Below are 22,500 nucleotides of genomic sequence, written 5' to 3'. Positions count from 1 at the left end.
ATATGTGTATATATACACATATATGTGTATATATACATATGTATATATGCATATATACATATGTATATATACATATATGTATACATATATGTATATATACATATATGTATATACACACATGTATGTGTGTATATACATATGTATATATACAGATACGTATATAAATATGTATATATACACACACATATATATATACACATGTATATATATACATATGTGTATATATACACATATGTATATATATACATATGTGTATATATATACATGTGTATATATACACATATGTATATATATACATATGTGTATATATATACATATGTGTATATATACACATATGTATATATATACATATGTGTATATATACACATACATATATATGTATATATCCACACACACATATAGACATACATATGTATACACATATGTGTATATATATCCATATATGTATACATACACACGTGTGTATGTATATATATACATGTGTATATTTGTGTGTATCTATATACATATGTATACGAATATATACACATCTATATGTGTACATACACATATGTATGTGTGTGTATATATATATATACATACACGTGTATATATATACACACACATGTATGTATATACATATGTGTATATATATCCATACATGTATACATACACACGTGTGTATATATTTGTGTGTATCTATATACATATGTATATGTATATATACACACCTATATGTGTACATACACATATGTATGTGTGTGTATATATATATATACATACACGTGTATATATATATATACACACACATGTATGTATATACATATGTGTATATATATATACACACACACGTATACATATGTATATATATACACATCTATTTATATACATATGTGTATATATATACACATACAAAAGTGTATAAATATTTTTACATACATATTTGTATAAATATATACACAGATGTGTATATAAATATGTGTACATATAAATATACACTTTTTTTTAATAGATATACAGACACACTTGATGTCTTAGTCACATCACACAACAAGCTCTCAGCTAGCCCACTAGAGGGCGCTGCTGGGTGCATGCGAACAACAGGAGCGTTTAAAAAAAATAAAAATACGACACGTTTTGGACATTTTATTGACTATTGTTTTAGCATGTCAGCATGATGCTGTGTACACGCCATCTTGGAAAGACAAGAGTTTGCTGCATACAATTTAATAATATTCATAATACATTTTATGCCGTTTTACATGATTTCAATAAAGCATGTGAAATCATCTTTCCTTTCTGGAGCTTTGTCCATCTGATGACAAATAAAGTGCTGACTTCTCTGATAAACCTGTTGACTATAAACATCAAAAATAACTTTGCATCCGTACAAACAGCACAACAACGCTTAAGGCACCTTAATTTAGTGACACCGCAAGACCGCGTGTGGTCCATAATGGCCACCAGGTGGCAGTAGTGATAAAGCTGCATGGTATAAATACAAGTGCTGAAGAAAACAAACACAAAGTTGACATTTCTTCTAGAAGGTGAACCTGTGCTCGACCGCGTGTCCCACCTTGTCCAGGTTGGGGTTGCAGGCGAACTGGATCATGGGAGGGGGTCCGCACATCAGGACGAGGACGTCATCGGCGGGCGGCGGCAGATGTTCCCTCATCATGTCCTCGTTGATGAAACCCTCGCTGTACTCCCACTCTGACATGACATGCAAACATGTCAGCACATTGTTGGCGTGTACACACTAAACATAAACATCACTTACAGCCTTATTTTCATCGCTTGCCACAGTCAACAGTCCTACTGCACCCCTCACCTCCCCAGGGGTGATCAAGGGTGATGGGTCAAATGCAGAGAATAGATTTGACTTTAACTCCCAGGTTTCTTTTTGCTTTTCGTGCGGTTGAAGCAGCCTAACTAAAACTATTTTTAAATGAGGTTTTTCAAAACGTTGCGCTAATTTTATAAAAGTGACACTAATTTTTGAAGCGTTTTTAAAAAGCTTTCTAACAATACTTTATTTGCACTCAAATTAATGCTTAGTTTGAAAAGCATTTGAGGTTTTACTTTTATTACTACAAAGTTACAAAACATTCAAGTAGACACTAGATGGCAGTAAAAACACATTGTCATTTGTCTCATTGTTTCACGCTTGAAAGGTTTTAGTCAAACTTATATTTATGTTTCAACGATAGCTTTATTGCGGTGATTTTTGGCGATATATGAGAAATAATCATCAAACTAACACGTCAGTCAATGCAAACAAGAAAGTACTTAATGTTTGTGTACTACATTACCCAGAATGCAGTAGACGGGAACAGGAAGAGGCTCTTAGTAAATATGGAAGTTAGAGTAGGGATGTAACGATATGAACATTTCATATAAGCTGTATTGTTGAATGTGAACATTGAAATCTTTCACAAAGTTTTTTTTTTTTTTTTTTTTTTAAATACAATACCTGTAAAAATTTGACAGAAAAGATTTTCTTGGCAGAGGAAACATTAAATATTGTTCTGGATTTTTAAGAGCTTACTAGATGAGGCGGCGACTTGTCCAGGGTGTACTCCTCCTTTAGCCTGAATGCAGCAGAGATAAGCTCCAGCACCCCTCGCGACCCCAAAAGGGACAAGCGGTAAAAAGTGGATGGATGGATAGTTGAGTGTAATGTCTTTTTTTTTCCCACCAATTTTAAATTTGTAAAAGTTTTGGAATGTTTTTTTTTTTTTTTTTGAGTTAAGGCCAATTGAATGTTCACTAAAGTTCATGTCCGGTTTATGTGACACAAATTTACTTTCTATTGTAGAAATATTTGTCTTTGTTAATAAAGTTGCCAAAAAAAAAAAAACACTGTCAACATTGATCACTCCGAAGAAAACACTGCTTGTATGTTCAAAGTGCACAGTAGAATATCTCAGATGTTCAGACAGTAACATGTTAATACGAGTACATGTATTGTTAAGTTGTTTCCTAATGTTGAAAGATGTTAATGTCTCCTGTGTTCATATGAACATGTAAGCGAGCTTGTGCCAGTCGGTCCGGGACATTATCAGAGTGTGGCTATCATTCACGTTTTTCCCGGTCATTTTGATTTAAACCGGTAATACTAAGTGTCAAGACGTTATACTGCAGTTATCATTAATACTCTTTAAAGGCCTACTGAAAGCCACTACTAGCGACCACACAGTCTGATAGTTTATATATCAATGATGAAATATTAACATTGCAACACATGCCAATACGGCCGCTTTAGTTTACTAAATTGCAATTTTAAATTTCCCGCAAAGTATCCTGTTGACAACGTTGCGGAATGATGACACGTATGATGACACGTGCGCGTGACGTCACCGATCCAAGCTATAAGTAGTCTGCTTTAATCGCATAATTACACAGTATTCCGGACATCTGTTTTGCTGAATCTTTTGCAATCTGTTCAATTAATAATGGAGAAGTCAAAGAAGAAAGATGTAGGTGGGAAGCGGTGTATTGCAGCTGCCTCTAGCAACACAAACACATGCGGTGTTTACTTGGTTACATTCCCGAAGGTGAAGCTTTACTATGGAACAGAGCGGTCAAGCGTACATGGTTCCCGACCACATGTCAACCGGCAGGTTTCGGTGAGGAAATTGTGGTAATAAATTGGCTCTTACTGTAGACACGAGCGGAGCTTGCGCCCTCCTGCAGCTGCGGACTGTTACCTCCTCCCACCGGAGACACTGGCGGTCACCAAACCCGTGGCCACACCCCTCCGACTTTCAGGTACCATATAATTTCACAAACACTAGTGACACAATAAGCAGATAAGGGATTTTCCAGAATTATCCTAGTAAATGTGTCTAATAACATCTGAATTGCTCCCACTGCCCTTGCCTTTTTTTTTTTTCTAGTCCTTCACTCTCACTATCCTCATCCACAATTTTTTCATCCTCGCTCAAATTAATGGGGAAGTCGTCGCTTTCTCGGTCCGAATCGCTGCTGGTGGCCATGATTGTAAACAATGTGAGGATGTGAGGAGCTCCACAACCCGTGACATCACGCGCACATCGTCTGCTACTTCCGGTACAGGCAAGGCTTTTTTATGAGCGACCAAAAGTTGCGAACTTTATCATCGATGTTCTCTACTAAATCCTTTCAGCAAAAATATGGCAATATCGCGAAATGATGAAGTATGACACATAGAATGGAGCTGCTATCCCCGTTTAAATAAGAACATCTCCTTTCAGTAGGCCTTTAACACTATGTTAGAGCAGTAAAGAGTTGACACATTGCACAAAAGTTTTGATCAGATCGCTGACATGAGCGTTTGAGCGCTTTTCAGGGGACAAATACGAAGTTGCGGGGAAAGGACACATTCACAAGGACACGCATAATTAGTAGGGATCGCAACATCGCAAATTCTTGCAAGGCTTGATAAATATTTTTTAAACATGCTAAACCAACCAAGCAATTAAAAACACAACAAAATTCTATTTTGCATTATATGTTGGAAATATTACGTCATGACACGAACGCATAAGACCTGCACAGTACTGCCCTCGCTGGAAACTGAATATCAAATATTTGACATGAACTCCAGATTGCATGTAACTCATCTAAGAAACTACTCTGGACGAAACACAGGCAGTCGGCCATTTTGCTTTGTGGCTGTCATATTTCACAAATGTTTGTTGTAATAATCCTCAATGTTCTAATGCAAGTTTTGATTCTATTTTTACAATACAATACCAAAGCAATAATAAAAGTTGTGGAACGTACTGGAAGGCGCTCTGTCCACAGTGAACCACAGCTTGAAACGTTGCGGGTTGTTGACTTGAATCTCCTCCAACTCCGGTCTTAGCAGGATGTCCTTCTCCGTCTGAGGACAGGAAGTCACATGACGATCATGACCATGATGGAGCATAACAAATGTGATGATGATGATGGTGGTCACCTGGTTAGCAAAGAGCAGGTGACAAACTGTCTGGTCCTGAGGGTCCTTCATCACGGCGGTGATGAGCTGCAGCATTGGCGTGATCCCTGTGCTCATTTTAGGGATTTTTTTTTAGTTTAGTGTCACAACGTTTTAATTTAAAAGGAGGTAAAAAAGTAGGACGTTACCGGTGCCGCCAGCGATCATGGCGACATGCTTGGCTGTCTTTTGTACACCTGGAGTCTTTTTGTCTGCCTGGATGGCAAAAACACCTGCAGACAAACATAAATAGTATTTTTGTTAACAACTTACTATTACGATTATAAGAACAGTTAACACACAAGAAGGTTACTGATATTTTTTTTTTTTTTTTTAAGTAGGAGGCATATCTGGATGCCTGTGGAGGGTTAAATTTGAAGTGAATTGTATTTATATAGCGCTTTTCACTAGACTCAAAACGCTTTACATAGTTAAACCCAAAGGTGGGTAGTAACGCGCTACATTTACTCCGTTACATCTACTTGAGTAACTTTTGGGATAAATTGTTCTTCTAAGAGTAGTTTTAATGCAACATACTTTTACTTGAGTATATTTATAGAGAAGAAACGCTCCATTAATCTACATTCAGCTCGCTACTCGCTACTCATTTTTATTGATCTGTTAATGCACGCTTTGTTTGTTTTGGTTAGTCAGACAGACCTTCAAAGTAGGATCTATCAGATGCTTGCGTTTCACCAATCAAATGCAGTCACTGGTGACGTTTGACTCCGTTTCACCAATCAAACAGAGCCAGGCGGTCACATGATTAACTGCACACTTTTTTTTACAAACCTTTATTAATTTCAACATTTACAAACAGTTGAAAATAATAATCAAGGTAAGTACAAAAACAGTATAAAAACCGTACAAAATTTAAAATAACTAAAATAGAATGCAAATATATATATATATATATATATATATAAAATAAACAAAGTACAAAGCACTTAAATTTGGAACACAGCATCAACATTTTCACAGCTTTTTGGTTGTTAGAGGTAGTGTTTTAATGTAGAGTTCTAAATCTTTTTTAAAAGGCATAAAAAACAGGTCGGGTATTAAGAAACTTACATTTATGAATATAAAACTTAGCCAATAGTATAATGAGGTTGCAAAAGTAAAATTCATTTTCAAATTTTTATTTCAATACAGTGTAAAACCAAATATATAATATTTAATATAAATTATTGTTTTAGTTGCTTAAGAGACATTCCTGGCTCTGAATGTGTTCATTGCTATTTTTATGTTTTTGTGCATTACTTGTTGCCGTCATCATTAAACGAACAGGTTACTCATCAGTTACTCAGTACTTGAGTAGTTTTTTCACAACATACTTTTTACTTTTACTCAAGTCAATATTTGGGTGACTACTCCTTACTTTTACTTGAGTAATACATCTTTAAAGTAACAGTACTCTTACTTGAGTACAATTTCTGGCTACTCTACCCACCTCTGGTTAAACCCATTATCTAAGTTACATTTAAAGCAGTGTGGGTGACACTGGGAGCAGGTGGGTAAAGTGTCTTGCCCAAGGACACAACAACAGTGACTAAGATAGGGGAAGCGGGAATCTAACCTGGAACCCTCAAGTTGCTGGCGAGGCCGCTCTACCAACCGAGCCACGCCACATAACTATCTAAATACATATTCAAATAATTCAATGTCATTGGATAAATAAATGTGTCATTTTATCACAGTTTGAAAAATAAAAAGATGCATAAAAGCTCTGACAAGCGCCAAAATTAAATGCATATTTAAATAATTAAATGTCTTATTTAAAACAAACACAATTTGTCATGATTTTATCTAAGTTTGACGGATACAATTTCTCATAAAGTACAGACAAGAGCTAATGGGACACAAATAAAAAATATATTCAAACAAATATGTCATTTGTAACTGGAATGAAGTACCATATTTTTAGGACTATAAGTCAGTTTTTTATCTAATAGTTTATACGTAGGAGCGACTTGTGTGTGAAATTATTAACATTACCGTAAAATATCAAATAATATTATTTAGCTCATTTACGTAACAGACTAGACGCATAAGATTTCATGAGATTTATGGATTAGGAGTGACAGATAGTTTGGTAAACTAGTAGCATGTTCTATATGTTATAGTTATTTGAATGACTCTTACCATAATATGTTAGGTTAACATAGCAGTTGCTTATTTATGCCTCATATAACCTACACTTATTCAGCCTGTTGTTCACTATTCTTTATTTATTTTAAATTGCCTTTCAAATGTCTATTCTTTGGTGTTGGATTTTATCAAATACATTTCCCCCAAAAATGCGACTTATACTCCAGTGCGATTTGTATGTTTTTTCCCTTCTTTATTATGCATTTTCGGCAGGTGTGACTTATACTCCAAAAAATACGGTATATAAATGAGTCATGATTTTATATGAATTTGACAAAAGCCAAACTGGACACAATTAAATAAATACATGAATGTGAGTGTGAATGTTGTCTGTCCATCTGTGTTGGCCCTGCCATGAGGTGGCGACTTGTCCAGGGTGCACACTGCCTTCTGACCGAATGCAGCTGAGATAGGCTCCAGCACCCCCCGTGACCCCAAAAGGGACAAGCGGTAGGAAATGGATGGATGGACATAAATACTTAATTAAATGTGTCATCATTGGAATTTAATACATAAATGTGTAATTTATCCAAGTTTAACAGTTAAAGTTACTTATAAAGCACTGACAAGAGCCAAATAAGACCCAACTAAATAAATATTTAAACAATTAAATGATTAGTTTATAATTGGAATTAAAGGTGACATGATTTTATCGGAGTTTGAAAGATCCAATTATTCACAAAGCACTGACAATGGTCAAAAGGGATTTAATAAACAAATATTTTGTAATTATTACTCAAATGCGCCACTAATTTACTACTGGAATTAAATATATAAATGATTTATTATATGTAAATATTTTATCTGAGACTGACGGATAAAAAAATTAATTCAAGAAGCACTGACGAGGTCCCAATAGGGGGAACATAAATAAGTACATCTTTAAATACTTAATCAAATAGTAAAATAACTCATTAAATAATTACATTTATAATTCAATTGTGAAATAATTACCTATATCATGAAATAATGAAATTATTCAATGTAATCTATATTAAATAAATGACTTAAACATTCAATAACACATTTATGTAGTTAATTTTGATTAACGCATTTAAGTTTTTATTTTGAGATGTATTCATTCAATCTTTATCCGTGGGTCGTAATTGAGAGTTGTATAAATATTTGTTCGTTAGCATTTCTTGACACAGTAAGGGAAGTTTTGTTGTCCAGTTTGCAAAAAACTATCTGTATTATTGAAATATGAACCATCTATCTGTGTAGGCCCTGTGATGAGGTGGCGATTTGTCCAAGGTGTACCCCTTCTTTCGCTCAAATGAAGCTGGGATAGGCTCCAGCACTCCTGCGACCCAGAGAGGGACAGGTGGTAGAAAATGGATGGATGGAGGACAACATTGACTTATGTTTTTTTTGGTTGCCTTTTAAAAACGTCGGAATCAACTTCTGTTTGCATCCAAAACATCACACGGTGCACATTACTGCCCCTACAGGACTGGAGTGGCGGCGTCATTTCAACACAAGCGCTCACCTCTGCCCTTGTAGACGAGAAGGCCGCTGGGTCCTCTAAAGTCGATGGTGTCGTTAATCCGGAGGTTCTCCAGGTGCTGACTCATCTTCCCGCCTTCTGGGAATTTAGGATGGACCCCTTTGAAGTAAACCTGGGGGGAGGGAGGGGACGTATGAGAAAATATTGCACAAGTTTAAAGCGACTGATTTTGTTACCTTGATGACCAAGTCCACGTAGCCTTTGTCGTCGTCGCTGGACACGGGCGTGTACGGGCGCACCACCAGCTTGCCCTCAATCTTGGCGGACAGATAGATGTGCTGTCCTGTGAAGGACATCACCACACTTAGTCTGACACGCGCAGACCTATCATGTTGTCAAATGTGTCGACACTGACCCACAGGGAGACCCAGGACGTGGTCATGGGACGGCAGGGCAAAGCGGAACTTCCTCGTATCGTGGCTGACAATCTATAAATAATAAACATGAACAAAAACTACAACATTGGGCATAAAATTCTGTGTGACTGCAAAAAAGATGAAGCCAAACATTTAGCACGCCGATTACCGTATTTTCTTGAATATAGTATGCACCTGCCTAGAATTACTGCCGGGTCACACTCGTTTCGCAAAATAGTTAGCGCATACTTAGCATGACCGCCGGCTCAGGATTAACGCCGGGTCAAACTCGTTTCGCTAAATATTATTTTTATTAGCGCATGCCTACAATTTACGCCGGGTCAAACTCGTTTCGTTAAATAATTAGCATATGCCTAGAATTTCCACAGGATCAAACTCGTCACGTCTTGAGTGACACTTCACTTGTCATCATTTTCAAAATGGAGGAGGCTGATTTCAATAATTTGAAATCGCATAAAGGGAAGAAGATTAAGAGCTATTCAGTAGGATTTACGTTCCAAGCTATTGAATATGCTAAAAAGAACAGGAAGCAGCTATGTTTTATTAATATACCGTAGCTGCGTGTGTCAAATATGAGTCATTAAATGACTCCCGCCTCCTGGTGGTAGAGGGCGCTAGTGATCCTTCTTGCGACTACTCGGCTGCAGAAGAAGTGACAACAAGCAGCAAGAGTGAGCAGCATGTGTTTATTTTTTTCCTCTCGCTTGCACTTTTAACATGGAGGATTACATATCTAAAATAAAACAGTTTTCTAAAAATCTCCATCAAGGCAGAGATACTTTTAAAACTGAAGAAAGATAAGGAAGACTTCAATAAACAAGTTATTGATGTTTTTGATCAGAAGGAGCTACGCATGGACTTCATTTATTAGTAAAGGTAAGACCAGAATAATGTTTTTTTTTATTGAATCTGCTTTTCATGATGGTATCCTTACATCACACTCAAATTCCAGGCTTAGACCGAATTTTTTTATTTTATCTAATTTAAATCTTTTCTTTTTTCCCCATTCCCCCCACTTGTTTACCTGTATCTCACCTTTTTTGTAAGGGGCGCCGGAAGTTGGCAGACCCTTCAGCGATCTTGTTCTGTCTACCTGCAATGTTTGTCTGATCTGGAATGGGATTTTGTTGAAAATGTTAATTTCCCCTCGGAGATTAAATAATAAATGGGTTGTACTTGTATAGCGCTTTTCTACCTTCAAGGTACACAAAGCGCTTTGACACTACTTCCACATTCACACACACATTCACACACTGATGGAGGGAGCTGCCATGCAAGGCGCCAACCAGCACCCATCAGGAGCAAGGGTGAAGTGTCTTGCTCAGGACACAACGGACGTGACGAGGTTGGTACTAGGTGGGATTTGAACCATGGACCCTCGGGTTGCGCACGGCCACTCTTTACTCTGCGCCATGCCGTCCCTAGATTAATAAAGTATGTTTGATTCTGATTTATAAGCGCAGGCCTAAATTTACCGCATGCCTTTGGTAAGCGCCGGAGTGAGAAGAGGTTTTAAAATAATTAGCGCATGCTTACTTTTACCGCACGCCTTTGGTAAGCAGAGGAGTGAGAAGAGGTCTTAAAATAATTAACGCATGCTTACTTTTACCGCACGCCTTTGATAAGTGCAGGAGTGAGAAGAGGTTTTAAAATAATTAGCGCATGCTTACTCTTACCGCATGCCTTTGGTAAGCAGAGGAGTGAGAAGAGGTTTTAAAATAATTAGCGCATGCTTACTTTTACCGCATGCCTTTGGTAAGCAGAGGAGTGAGAAGAGGTTTTAAAATAATTAGCACATGCTTACTTTTACCGCATGCCTTTGATAAGCGCAGGAGTGAGAAGAGGTTTTAAAATAATTAGCACATGCATACTTTTACCGCATGCCTTTGATAAGCGCAGGAGTGAGAAGAGGTTTTAAAATAATTAGCGCATGCTTACTTTTACCGCATGCCTTTGGTAAGCAGAGGAGTGAGAAGAGGTTTTAAAATAATTAGCGCATGCTTACTTTTACGGTAAGCGCAGGAGTGAAAAGAGGGTTTTAAATTAATTAGCGCCCCGCAATTCAAGGAAATACGGTAATTTATCTTTTTAATTTTCCCTTGAGTGTCCTTATAGTTTGTCTGAGTGTAATGTGGAAGTCTAGGATTAAAAGAACTTGGTGGCAAAGGTGTGTCAGTGAACGCCTCACCTGCTTGTCAATGAGCCGCAGTGCGTACTTGATGTTGGGATCCTCCAGCGTGATGGCGGCCCTCCTCTTGGAGAACAGCAGCCTGAAGAGGAGGTTGACTATTCCATCAAAGCCGCTCCTGATCAACTGCGAAAAAAAAATAAAAATCAGCAGCTAGCATGAACACGATTAGCATTAGCATCCAGTTTGGTCCGCGCCTTTCGCAGGGCGTTGTCCCGGCTTAAAGGACACATTTAGCGGCTAAGTAGGCTCATGTTGTCGCAGCCAAAGGAACACATGAGTCACATTTTCCCCAAGACAAGCATGGACAACTTCCAGGGAATTCTGCACATGCTAACCTTAGCAACGTCAATACTGTACTTGTGTTGGAGGTTTACTTACACCGACGATGTAAGAAAGCATCTTCACGACGTTTAGAGGAGATTATGAAAATGTGAGATGTGACGACTGTTGGACGAGTCTGCTCTGCTGCAGCCGTGAACTTTAAACTGTCAACACTTGCCACACGAGTCACAGTGTGTGGGGCAAGCACTTCCGCCCGGGCTCTTTCAAAATAAAATCCTAGCGGCAAACAACAACAGGTGTTGTCACCAACGTGGTAGCCCGTAAGGACCAGATGAGTCGCCCGCTGGCCTGTTCTAAAAATAGCTCAAATAGCAGCACTTACCAGTGAGCTGCCTCTGTTTTTTAAATTCTATTTATTTACTAGCAAGCTGCTCTCGCTTTGCTCGACATTTTTAATTCTAAGAGAGACAAAACTCAAATAGAATTTGAAATTCCAATGTTTAGATAAATTCATTTATTTTTTTACTTTGCTTCTTATAACTTTCAGAAAGACAATTTTAGAGAAAAAAAATACAACCTTAAAAAGGATTTTAGGATTTATAAAAACATTTACCTTTTTACCTTTTAAATTCCTTTCTCTTCTTTCCTGACAATTTAAATCAATGTTCAAGTAATATTTTTTTTTATTGTAAAGAATAATGAATACATTTTAATTTAATTCTTCATTTCAGCTTCTGTTTTTTCGACAAAGAATATTTGTGAAATATTTCTTCAAACTTATTATGATTAAAATTCCAAAAAATACTCTGCCAAATCTATTAAATCTGTAGAATCAATTTTAAATCTTATTTGAAAGTCTTTTGAATTTCTTTTAAAATTTTTGTTCTGGAAAATCTAGCAGAAATAATGATTGGTCTTTGTTAGACCTCTAGTTTGGTCCAATTTGTTATATATTCTAACAAAGTGCACATTGGATTTTAACCTATTTAAAACATGTCATCAAAATTCTCAAATTAATCTTAATCAGGAAAAATTACTAATGATTTTCCCTAAAAATTTTTTAGTTTTTTCAAAAATATCCGAATTAGCTAGTTTTTCTCTTCATTTTTTTCGGTTGAATTTTGAATGGTAAAAAGTCGAAATTGAAGATAAACTATGTTTCAAAATGTAATTTTCTTTTTTTTCGTGTTTTCTCCTCTTTTAAATCGTTCAATTAAATGTTTTTTTCATCATTTATTCTCGACAAAAAAAACTTCCGTAAAAGGGAAACAAATGTACGATGGAATGACAGACAGAAATACCCATTCATATATATATATATATATATATATATATATATATATATATATATATATATATATATATTAAAGGTAAATTGAGCAAATTGGCTATTTCTGGCAATTTATCGAAGTGTGTATCAAACTGGTAGCCCTTCGCATTAATCAGTACCCAAGAAGTAGCTCTTGGTTTCAAAAAGGTTGCTGACTCCTACATCAGCTTGTATGTTGTCAATAAAAACACTCGCTCATCTTTAGTATTTGTCTCTTTGTTTATGCACGTATTTTTTTTTCCAGTAAAGTTTCACTTCCAGCTGCTGTTATTCTATCACTAAACGCTGAACTTCCGGCTAGTTGTATGGAACTTGACACACTGAATTTTCCAACGTCACTTCCGTCTGTCAGAGTTAATAATTCAACAATAAAGGCATACTTGGGTTGCTCGATTTGTTTGCACAGGCGGAAAAAAATCCAGCGACTTTTGTTCCCGACTTGACAGCAGTTTTTTAGTCTGACAATTTTTTGGGGAGGCAAAGTAATGACCGATAATTTCCGACAATTGACAATAGCTCGTTTTTTTTATTTCGCATCTGGCAGGCAGCTAACGTCCATAAATGCGATTCTGCGTGATGACCACAAGATGGCAGCAGTGTTACTGTGGTATTGACATGTGTTCTACTTAATGTCCGCTAGAGGGCAGTAGTGAACAATTTCGTTGCTGTAATCCATGGGGGTTTTTATTGTTTTCCTCAAAGACCGTATAATGAAACGTCAAAGCAAGAATAAGTTAAAAATATAAAATACCAACTTAAAAGATAATGTTGGTATTAATATATAATAATATACTAGATTAGATTATTGGCAATTTAATATATCGTTACTAAATATGTTTAACCTTTTCGCCCTGTTTCCTTTAAATAAACAAAAAAACAAAGTTGTTTTGCTTGATTTTAAAATGTGCCTTAGGGCAATGTAAAAAAAAAAAGTTTGCTACATTAATGGAGATAATATTTCTTTTTATGCAACCGTTGTGATTTCAAACACAAAAACATTCGCAAACAAAAAAAATTATTGTAATTTTTTTTAAATAAAATAATATTTAGGTTACAAATAATTTTTAGGTCATAACTGTGGTTACTACTCAATTTAAATCCAACATCATCTGTCAGATGCCTTTTAATTTGTAAGTATGGCTACCATCCAGCAGTCACGCCCATATATGGTCACGCCATCGTTGTTCAGAAGCCACAAAAAAATATTTGTAACTATCCATCCATCCATTTTCTACCGCTCATCCCTTATAACCAGAAAAAACAAGTGAACGCAGCACTTTAAGGATTTCAAATCCATTGTATTAGTTTGAAAATATTTTGGGAATTTAAAATCAGCTTTTTTGATTGAAAATATTTTTTTTATGAACATACATGTGAGGTCCTCTCCAAGGTTTCTCATAGTCACTGTCACCGACGTCCCACTGGGGTGAGTTTTTCCTTGCCCGTATGTGGGCTCTGTACCGAGGATGTCGTTGTGGTTTGTGCAGCCCTTTGAGACACTTGTGATTTAGGGCTATATAAATAAACATTGAGCCCTGCGATGAGGTGGCGACTTGTCCAGGGTGTACCCTGCCTTCCGCCCGATTGTAGCTGAGATAGGCGCCAGCGCCCCCCGCGACCCCGAAAGGGAATAAGTGGTAGGAAATGGATGGATGGAAATAAACATTGATTGATTGATTTTGTTTGAAACATTTAAAAAAAAATTAAAATCAGATTCCTTTTTTGTTTGAAAATATTGGTTTGATTTCCAATTGTGGAGAATGCATATATTTATATGTATGTTGATGGTTTAGTACAGGGGTGTCCAAAGTGCGGCCCGCAGCTAATCGTTTACCGGCCCGCCACACATTCTGCAAAAATTGCAAAATTGATAGTAAAAAAAAGTGGAATGCGGTGAAATCTAATGAGAAAAAGTGGCAATGTTGACACGAAGCTGCCATGCAGGCATTTTTTTCCCCTTTTGTCTTTATTTTCTTTTTTTTTTCCATTGCTCAAAAAAAAAAGGACGAAAAAAATCTGTTATAATGAATTATTACTTCAAAAATATCACTTTAAAATGTTTTATGTGGAAAAAATATTGCATATGTTGTGTGGTTGCCATATAAAAACATCAAAGTTTTGACAAAAGAGCATGAAACAAACAACATAATAGTTCAAACTTAAAATCGACGGATATATCGGAAGTTGATCTTGAAATTTAAGTGTTAAAAGTAAAAACAAAACTAATAAAAATGCATCACTTTATGAGTGGGGAACCTTTTGCATCTCAATTATATTTAGGAGGATTTTATTTAACTTTTCACTGTGATTACTCAAAAAATGTAATTAATTAAAATCAATGATGTCCTGCATTATTGATCTTTGAGGGCTTTAATTTCTAAATAAAGGAACTCTCCTGAAGGAATCAATAAAGTACTATCTATCTATCTAAATACTGCATATTTCAGTTTTACTATAAAAAAACAAAGTTGTCTTTGACAGAAAAGGCATAAAACGTTATTTGTTTTACTTTATATCAACCTCAAGTTGATATAGAGATTTACTGTAAGCATTAAATAAATAATAATGATAATTTGACTTATTTTTAACATTTTAGTGACTGAGACCCTCTATGCTCCCCAGGATCCCTAAGGATTAAAAAAAAAAATCATATATTTTGTTATGGTTTGAAAATGAAAAATATAAAAATGGCCCCCGCATGCTTACATTTTTCCATGTGCGGCCCTCTGTGGAAAAAGTTTGGACACCCCTGCTTTAGTATAACATTGTATTGTGTGATCATGCACTTGGTACTTTTACCTTATCATCTGTTGTTGAGTTCCATATTTGGTCCTCCAGCGTCCAGTGTCTTGCACAAACATGATGAATCGCTCCTCAAAAGGGAGGTTTGAGCCAGTTCTGTTCCGTGAAGGACAGAAGGACACGGTCCCTCTTCTTATCAGCAGGTGCATCCCTCTCTGTAAGGGGGGGGGGGGGCTCCTCACTATAAGAGTTAACTCCTTTTGTCTCACTGTTAGACCCCTCTTGGAGATGCTATGGTTGCGTTGTAAGGACTGGTCTCCAAAAGCTAGTCCGTCTCGGTGGTCCTTTTTTTACTCGACATAAATGTCATCCAAAAGAACTTGGGGGTGACAAGTGTTTTATTCCCTGAGGGGAAGACACAATCCATGTTTTGTTTGAACATTTTTTTGGTTGCATAGAAATATGTATTTCTGTCCATACACACAAACTATTTACTTTGATCCACATACACACCTCTATGTACTGTGTGGGTAAAGATATGTTGACTGGGTGAAGGAAGGAGGCACCGGTTTGACTCCAGGATACAGAGAAGGTAGGTAAAGTGCAGGTAAAGATACAGTGGGGCAAAAAAGTATTTAGTCAACCAGCGATTGTGCAAGTTCTCCCACTTCAAATGATGACAGAGGTCTGTCATTTTCATCATAGGTACACTTCAACTGTGACAGACAGAATGTGAAAAAAAAATCCAGGAATTCAAATAAATTTATTAGTAAATTATGGTGGAAAATAAGTATTTGGTCAACCATTCAAAGCTCTCACTGATGGAAGGAGGTTTTGGCTCCAAATCTCAGGATACATGGCCCCATTCATTCTTTCCTTAACACGGATCAATCGTCCTGTCCCCTTAGCAGAAAAACAGCCCCAAAGCATGATGTTTCCACCCCCATGCTTCACAGTAGGTATGGTGTTCTTGGGATGCAACTCAGTATTCTTCTTCCTCCAAACACCAGCAGTTGAGTTTATACCAAAATGGATACATGGATGATACAGCAGAGGATTGGGAGAATGTCATGTGGTCAGATGAAACCAAAATAGAACTTTTTGGTATAAACTCAACTCGTCGTGTTTGGAGGAAGAAGAATACTGAGAAGAATACAGATTTTTTTTCCACATTCTGTCTCTCCCAGTTGAAGTGTACCTATGATGAAAATGACAGACCTCTGTCCTCATTTGAAGTGGGAGAACTTGCACAATCGCTGGCTGACTAAATACTTTTTTGCCCCACTGTATGTTGTCTGGGTGATGGCAGCAAGCACCAGCGTGTATGGGTGAAAGAAAGAAAGAAAGATATGTTGACTGGGTGAAAGAAAGAAGCACCGGTGTGACCCCAGGATGCAGGGAAGGTAGGTAATGTGCAGGTAAAGATATAGTTGCGTTTGGACCTGTTCTTCTTTCGGTCAACGCCCCCCAGGTTTTTTTTATGACACATAAGCTGGTTTTTAAAATCAATCAGAGACCGAGGTTGCTCATTTTGATATTTCATATCCAAAGCGCCTTGGGAGATCAATCTAGATACAACAGTTCAATGCACAGCCCAAATTGATTTAATCCTAAAATGGCAGTTACTCCCTCCTCACTCACTATCACCCGCCCCTCTTCTTCTCCTTCCTACCTCGGACAGTTGAGATAACAGATTGTTATGGCTTCATTCCCACATTCCAAATTCAAGGTCTATGTAAAAGGCTCACACTTTAGCTGTTCTAAAATCCGACTAGGAAATAAAAAGACAACCAAATCCAACAATATGTTGAATGGGTAAAGGCAGGAAACACCAGCAAAAGTCGGTCCCGGCCATGGCTGCTTGCAGCTGTAATTAAGGTCCGCCAGGCCCATTGCAAAAGGACTCCAAAGGAGTCCTTTTGCAATGGGCCAAAGGACCCTATTGAAACTAATGTTTTATTATTCTTTTTTCTTTCTTTCTTCTGCACCTATGCGCTGTAATTTGACCCCCTTAACATGCTTCAAAACTCACCAAATTTGACACACATGTCGGTCTGGCAAACCTTCCCAACTTATTAAGCAACCAAACCCCAAAAATCCAAATTGCGCGCTAGCGCTCCCTAGAAAAAAAAAAAAAACAGACTGCTTATAACTTCCGTTAGAAATGTCGTAGAGACATGAAACGAAAACCTCTATGTAGAGCTGACTTAGACCTAGATTTCGGAACTGTATCTTCTAGGGCAAAAATTAACAACAATTTTGCAAAAACCCCTTCAAAGAAAAATTTGCCTAAAAAATCAAATTTTTGCCTCTTTGCGCTGTAATTTGACCCCCTTAAAATGCTTCAAAACTCACCAAAACTTGGCACACACATCAGGGCTGGCGAAAATTGCGATCTAATGAAAAAAACCGAACCCCGAAACTCAAAATTGCGCTCTAATGCAACTTTTGAATAAAACACAGAAAAAACTGCTCCTAGGAAGAAAACACAGACAAAACTGCTTGTAACTACCGGTAGGAATGCTGGAAAGACATGAAACAAAAACCTCTATGTAGGTCTCACTTAGACCTACATTTTAATAATTGACATCCTTCAGCAAAAATCAACAGGAAGTTAAAAATTACCCCTTCAAAATAAAAGTTTTGTAAAAACCCGTCACCTTTTTTCAAACATTATCTCCTCTGAGCGCGTTTGTCGTGTTGGCTTCAAACTCGCACAGGAGAGAGATTGAACCCTTCTGATTAAAAGTTTTTCACAGAGTTTTGATTACTGCTTCGGTTTAGATTTTACGCGCCTTTAAAGAACCCCTGCGCACATTTTCCTAAAAAATTTAATTTTTGCCTCTTTGAGCTGTAATTTGACCCCTTAAAATGCTTCAAAACTCACCAAAACTTGGCACACACATCAGGGCTGGCGAAAATTGCGATCTAATGAAAAAAACCGAACCCCAAAACTCAAAATTGCGCTCTAATGCAACTTTTGAATAAAACACAGAAAAAACTGCTCCTAGGAAGAAAACACAGACAAAACTGCTTGTAACTACCGGTAGGAATGCTGGAAAGACATGAAACAAAAACCTCTATGTAGGTCTCACTTAGACCTACATTTTAATAATTGACATTCTTCAGCAAAAATCAACAGGAAGTTAAAAATTACCCCTTCAAAATAAAAGTTTTGTAAAAACCCGTCACCTTTTTTCAAACATTATCTCCTCTGAGCACGTTTGTCGTGTCGGCTTCAAACTCACACAGGAAAGAGATTGAACCCTTCTGATTAAAAGTTTTTCACAGAGTTTTGATTACTGCTCCGGTTTAGATTTTACGCGCCTTTAAAGAACCCCTGCGCACATTTTCCTAAAAAATGTAATTTTTGCCTCTTTGAGCTGTAATTTGACCCCTTTAAAATGCTTCAAAACTCAAACTTGGCACACACATCAGGACTGGCGAAAATTGCGATCTAATGAAAAAATCAAACCCCAAAACTCAAAATTGCGCTGTAACGCAACTTTTGAATAAAACACAGAAAAAACTGCTTGTAACTACCGGTAGGAATGCTGGAAAGACATGAAACAAAAACCTCTATGTAGGTCTCACTTAGACCTACATTTTAATAATTGACATCCTTCAGCAAAAATCAACAGGAAGTTAAAAATTACCCCTTCAAAATAAAAGTTTTGTAAAAACCCGTCACCTTTTTTCAAACATTATCTCCTCTGAGCGCGTTTGTCGTGTCGGCTTCAAACTCGCACAGGAGAGAGATTGAACCCTTCTGATTAAAAGTTTTTCACAGAGTTTTGATTACTGCTCCGGTTTAGATTTTACACGCCTTTAAAGAACCCCTGCGCAAATTTTCCTAAAAAAAAATTCATTTTTGCCTCTTTGAGGTGTAATTTGACCCCTTTAAAATGCTTCAAAACTCACCAAACTTGGCACACACATCAGGACTGGCGAAAATTGCGATCTAATAAAAAATTTAAAAAACCCCCTCAAAACTCAAATTTGCGCTCTAGCGCCCCCTAGGAATACAACACAGACAAACTGCTCATAGGAAGAAAACACAGACAAAACCTCTTGTAACTTCTGGTAGGAATGTCACAGAGACACATGAAACAAAAACCTCTATGTAGGTCTCACTTAGACCTACATTTTAATAGTTGACATCCTTCAGCAAAAATCAACAGGACGTTTGATATTACCACTTCAATACAACAACTGCATTCCTTTCACAATGCATTAGAACAGGAGTAGGGAACCTATGGCTTGCGAGCCAGATGTGGCTCTTTTGATGACTGCATCTGGCTCTCGGATAAATCTTAGCTGACATTGCTTAACACGATAAGTAATTAATAATTCCACTTGTCATTACAGTGTTAAAAATAATGTTCAAAATATAAAACATTCTCATGCATTTTTAATCCATCCATCCGTTTTCTACCGCACCTGTTCAAGAAGTTGCGTCAATGGTAACAAGTTATTTATTTGTTATTGGTTAGTGCGGGGCTTGCCCTCCTGGGGGTTCTTCAGACCACCAAGCACCGACATGAGAGCCTGTTTCAGGGTTACAATATTGTTTTATTTTTCAATAAGTCTCTCACTTGCTATCCAGCAATTGTCTTTTTCTTTTTTCGTTCTCGCTCTGGCTCCAGCCCCAACCCTGTCTCTCCTCCTGGCTGCTGCTAATAACAGAGCGACAGGTGATTAGATAACAGGGCCCAGGTAGGCCATCTACGCACCTGTCGCTGATTTCGAGGCCGGTCCTGGAACACCCCAGCTTGCTGCAGGACCACGGGCCACCCCCCCCTCCACAGTTATCTTCAGAATAACAATGTTATTACAAAGAATTAGAGACCTATTATGCTCTAGAAATGTTGGTCTTACTTAAAAAGCACGCCTTTAGTTGTGTTTAGTGTTAAAAAAAAATATTATATGGCTCTTACGGAAATACATTTTAAAATATTTGGCTTTTTGGCTCTCTCAGCCAAAAAGGTTCCCGACCCCTGCATTAGAGTCTCAAAATGGTGGCATAAAGGCGTCCTTATAAAATGCCCAAGCCACTTTACAACTGTTATTACTGAGACTGATGTATAACACATGTGTATACAACTTTTTCTCTGTGTAATAATCCATCCATCCATCTTCTACCGCTTATCCGGGTTTGGGTCGCGGGGGCAGCAGCTGCTTGCAGCTTTAATTATGTTTGTTTCCCAATGCACTGTGGGTTTTATCTTTGGCTGCAGAATGACAACAAAAGATAAAAGAGTTTCTGTATCAACAGGAAATAAAACATTTTTATTGATCATTTGTGTATATGAAGTTATATAACAACAGTCAGAAAACTCCACAGCGTGAATCACTACACAAAGTGTAACGCAACCGGCAAAAAACATGGTCAAAAGAATGTAAAAAAAAAAGAAAGAAAAGAAAACAACAATCCAAAATGAAGGTTGAACATGGCAAACCGTGATGACGACGGTGGGAGAAAAGAGCCCGAAGAGTTTTACGAGTTTACAGAACAGCAAAAAGTCAAGCAGGCAGTTGATACACACAAAGGCAGCTAGGATCCTTCTACACTTCACACAGCTTTGCTTTGCCAAAGGGCAGCTTGGCAGGAATTTGGAGCTCGACAGGGAACGTTGCTAAGTTTTTTTCCGTGCATACTTTGGTAGGGAATTGTCAGAAGAGGAGCTTTGTGTTGCAGTGCAGTTAAATGGCTTTTATTTTGGTAATCCTCCCCCCACCACACACAAAAGGTCCTGCACTGCCCTGCGTCCCCCTCATTTGTGCACATTTTGAATATTTCAACCAATTGTCTCTCACACTTTGCTGCTCTCGGTCGAGTCAAAAGGGTTGGAGAATGCAGCTGCACTCAAAATGATCCAAAGGAAGTCCCAAAAAAAATAAAAATAAATAAATAAAATAATAGACTTTTTTTTTTTTTTTTTTTACAAAATAAAAGTGCAAAGTACATCACTTGAAAAGTAAAACCGACACAGTCCGTACTGTACATTCAACGTTGTAATGTCAAATAGAAAAGAAGGGGGATGATGGCTAATATATCATAGATTATCACTTGATATTTATTCTACATATACATCAGAGAGCTTTATGTAAATATGTACACTGCCTTTAAGGGTCTTTCACTCCCTGAAACTTCCCGTGCTGGATTCAGTGTGCGAGAAGAAAAACAAACAGGAAATCTACAAACCCCGTTTCCATATGAGTTGGGAAATTGCGTTCGATGTAAATATAAACAGAATACAATGATTTGGCAAATCATTTTCAAGCCATATTCAGTTGAATATGCTACAAAGACAACATATTTGATGTTCAAACTTTTTTTGCAAATAATCATTAACTTTAGAATTTGATGCCAGCAACACGTGACAAAGAAGTTGGGAAAAGTGGCAATAAATACCGATAAAGTTGAGGAATGCTCATCAAACACTCATTTTTGAACATCCCACAGGCTAATTGGGAACAGGTGGGTGCCATGATCGGTTATAAAAACAGCTTCCCAATAAATGCTCAGTCTTTCACAAGAAAGGATGGGGCGAGGTACACCCCTTTGTCCACAACTGCGTGAGTAAATAGTCAACTCTTTAAGAACAACATTTCTCAAAGTGCAATTGCAAGAAATTTAGGGATTTCAACATCTACGCTCCATAATATCATCAAAAGGTTCAGAGAATCTGGAGAAATCACTCCACGTAAGCGGCATGGCCGGAAACCAACATTGAATGACCGTGACCTTCAATCCCTCAGACGGCACTGTATCAAAAACCGACATCAATCTCTAAAGGATATCACCACATGGGCTCAGGAACACCTCAGAAAACCACTGTCACTAAATACAGTTAGTCGCTACATCTGTAAGTGCAAGTTAAAACTCTACTCTGCAAAGCGAAAGCCATTTATCAACAACATCCAGAAACGCCGCCGGCTTCTCTGAGCCCGAGATCATCTAAGATGGACTGATGCAAAGTG

The 22,500-nt window shown here is 37.3% G+C and overlaps 2 protein-coding genes and 1 long non-coding RNA gene across 10 annotated transcripts in view; 1 reads left to right on the top strand and 2 right to left on the bottom strand.

The window, feature by feature from the left end:
• The window catches only part of LOC133560007 (uncharacterized), a 19,286-nt gene extending 9,144 nt beyond the window's left edge, over nt 1-10,142 (top strand). Inside the window, exons 1-2 of one of the 3 annotated variants that reach the window (XR_009808370.1) lie at nt 946-3,750; nt 8,312-10,142. This is a non-coding gene — a long non-coding RNA (uncharacterized LOC133560007). Of the gene's footprint in view, nt 1-945; nt 3,751-8,311 lie in introns of those variants that run through there. The other 2 variants (XR_009808371.1, XR_009808369.1) reach the window with 2 other exon arrangements.
• LOC133560006 (NADH-cytochrome b5 reductase 3-like) lies at nt 1,113-11,700 on the bottom strand. Its single transcript, XM_061912045.1, has 9 exons — nt 11,541-11,700; nt 11,160-11,285; nt 8,950-9,022; nt 8,771-8,877; nt 8,577-8,706; nt 5,089-5,172; nt 4,922-5,007; nt 4,747-4,846; nt 1,113-1,692 (listed from the first exon to the last, which is right to left on the bottom strand). The coding sequence occupies exons 1-9, from the start codon at nt 11,559-11,561 to the stop codon at nt 1,520-1,522; spliced, it is 900 nt and encodes a 299-aa protein (XP_061768029.1). The 5' UTR covers nt 11,562-11,700; the 3' UTR covers nt 1,113-1,519.
• A 9,086-nt stretch (nt 11,701-20,786) lies between these two features.
• Nucleotides 20,787-22,500, bottom strand: part of syt1a (synaptotagmin Ia) — a 298,889-nt gene continuing 297,175 nt past the window's right edge. For all 6 annotated transcript variants that reach the window (XM_061912043.1, XM_061912044.1, XM_061912042.1 and 3 more), the window contains one exon: nt 20,787-22,500. This exon is cut by the window's right edge and continues 4,610 nt beyond it. The gene's annotated coding sequence lies outside the window, so the exon portion shown is untranslated.

The sequence above is a fragment of the Nerophis ophidion genome, linkage group LG10 (assembly GCF_033978795.1).
Source record: "Nerophis ophidion isolate RoL-2023_Sa linkage group LG10, RoL_Noph_v1.0, whole genome shotgun sequence".
Classification (NCBI taxonomy): Eukaryota; Metazoa; Chordata; class Actinopteri; order Syngnathiformes; family Syngnathidae; genus Nerophis; species Nerophis ophidion.
This window is presented reverse-complemented; position numbering and strand designations above follow the sequence as displayed.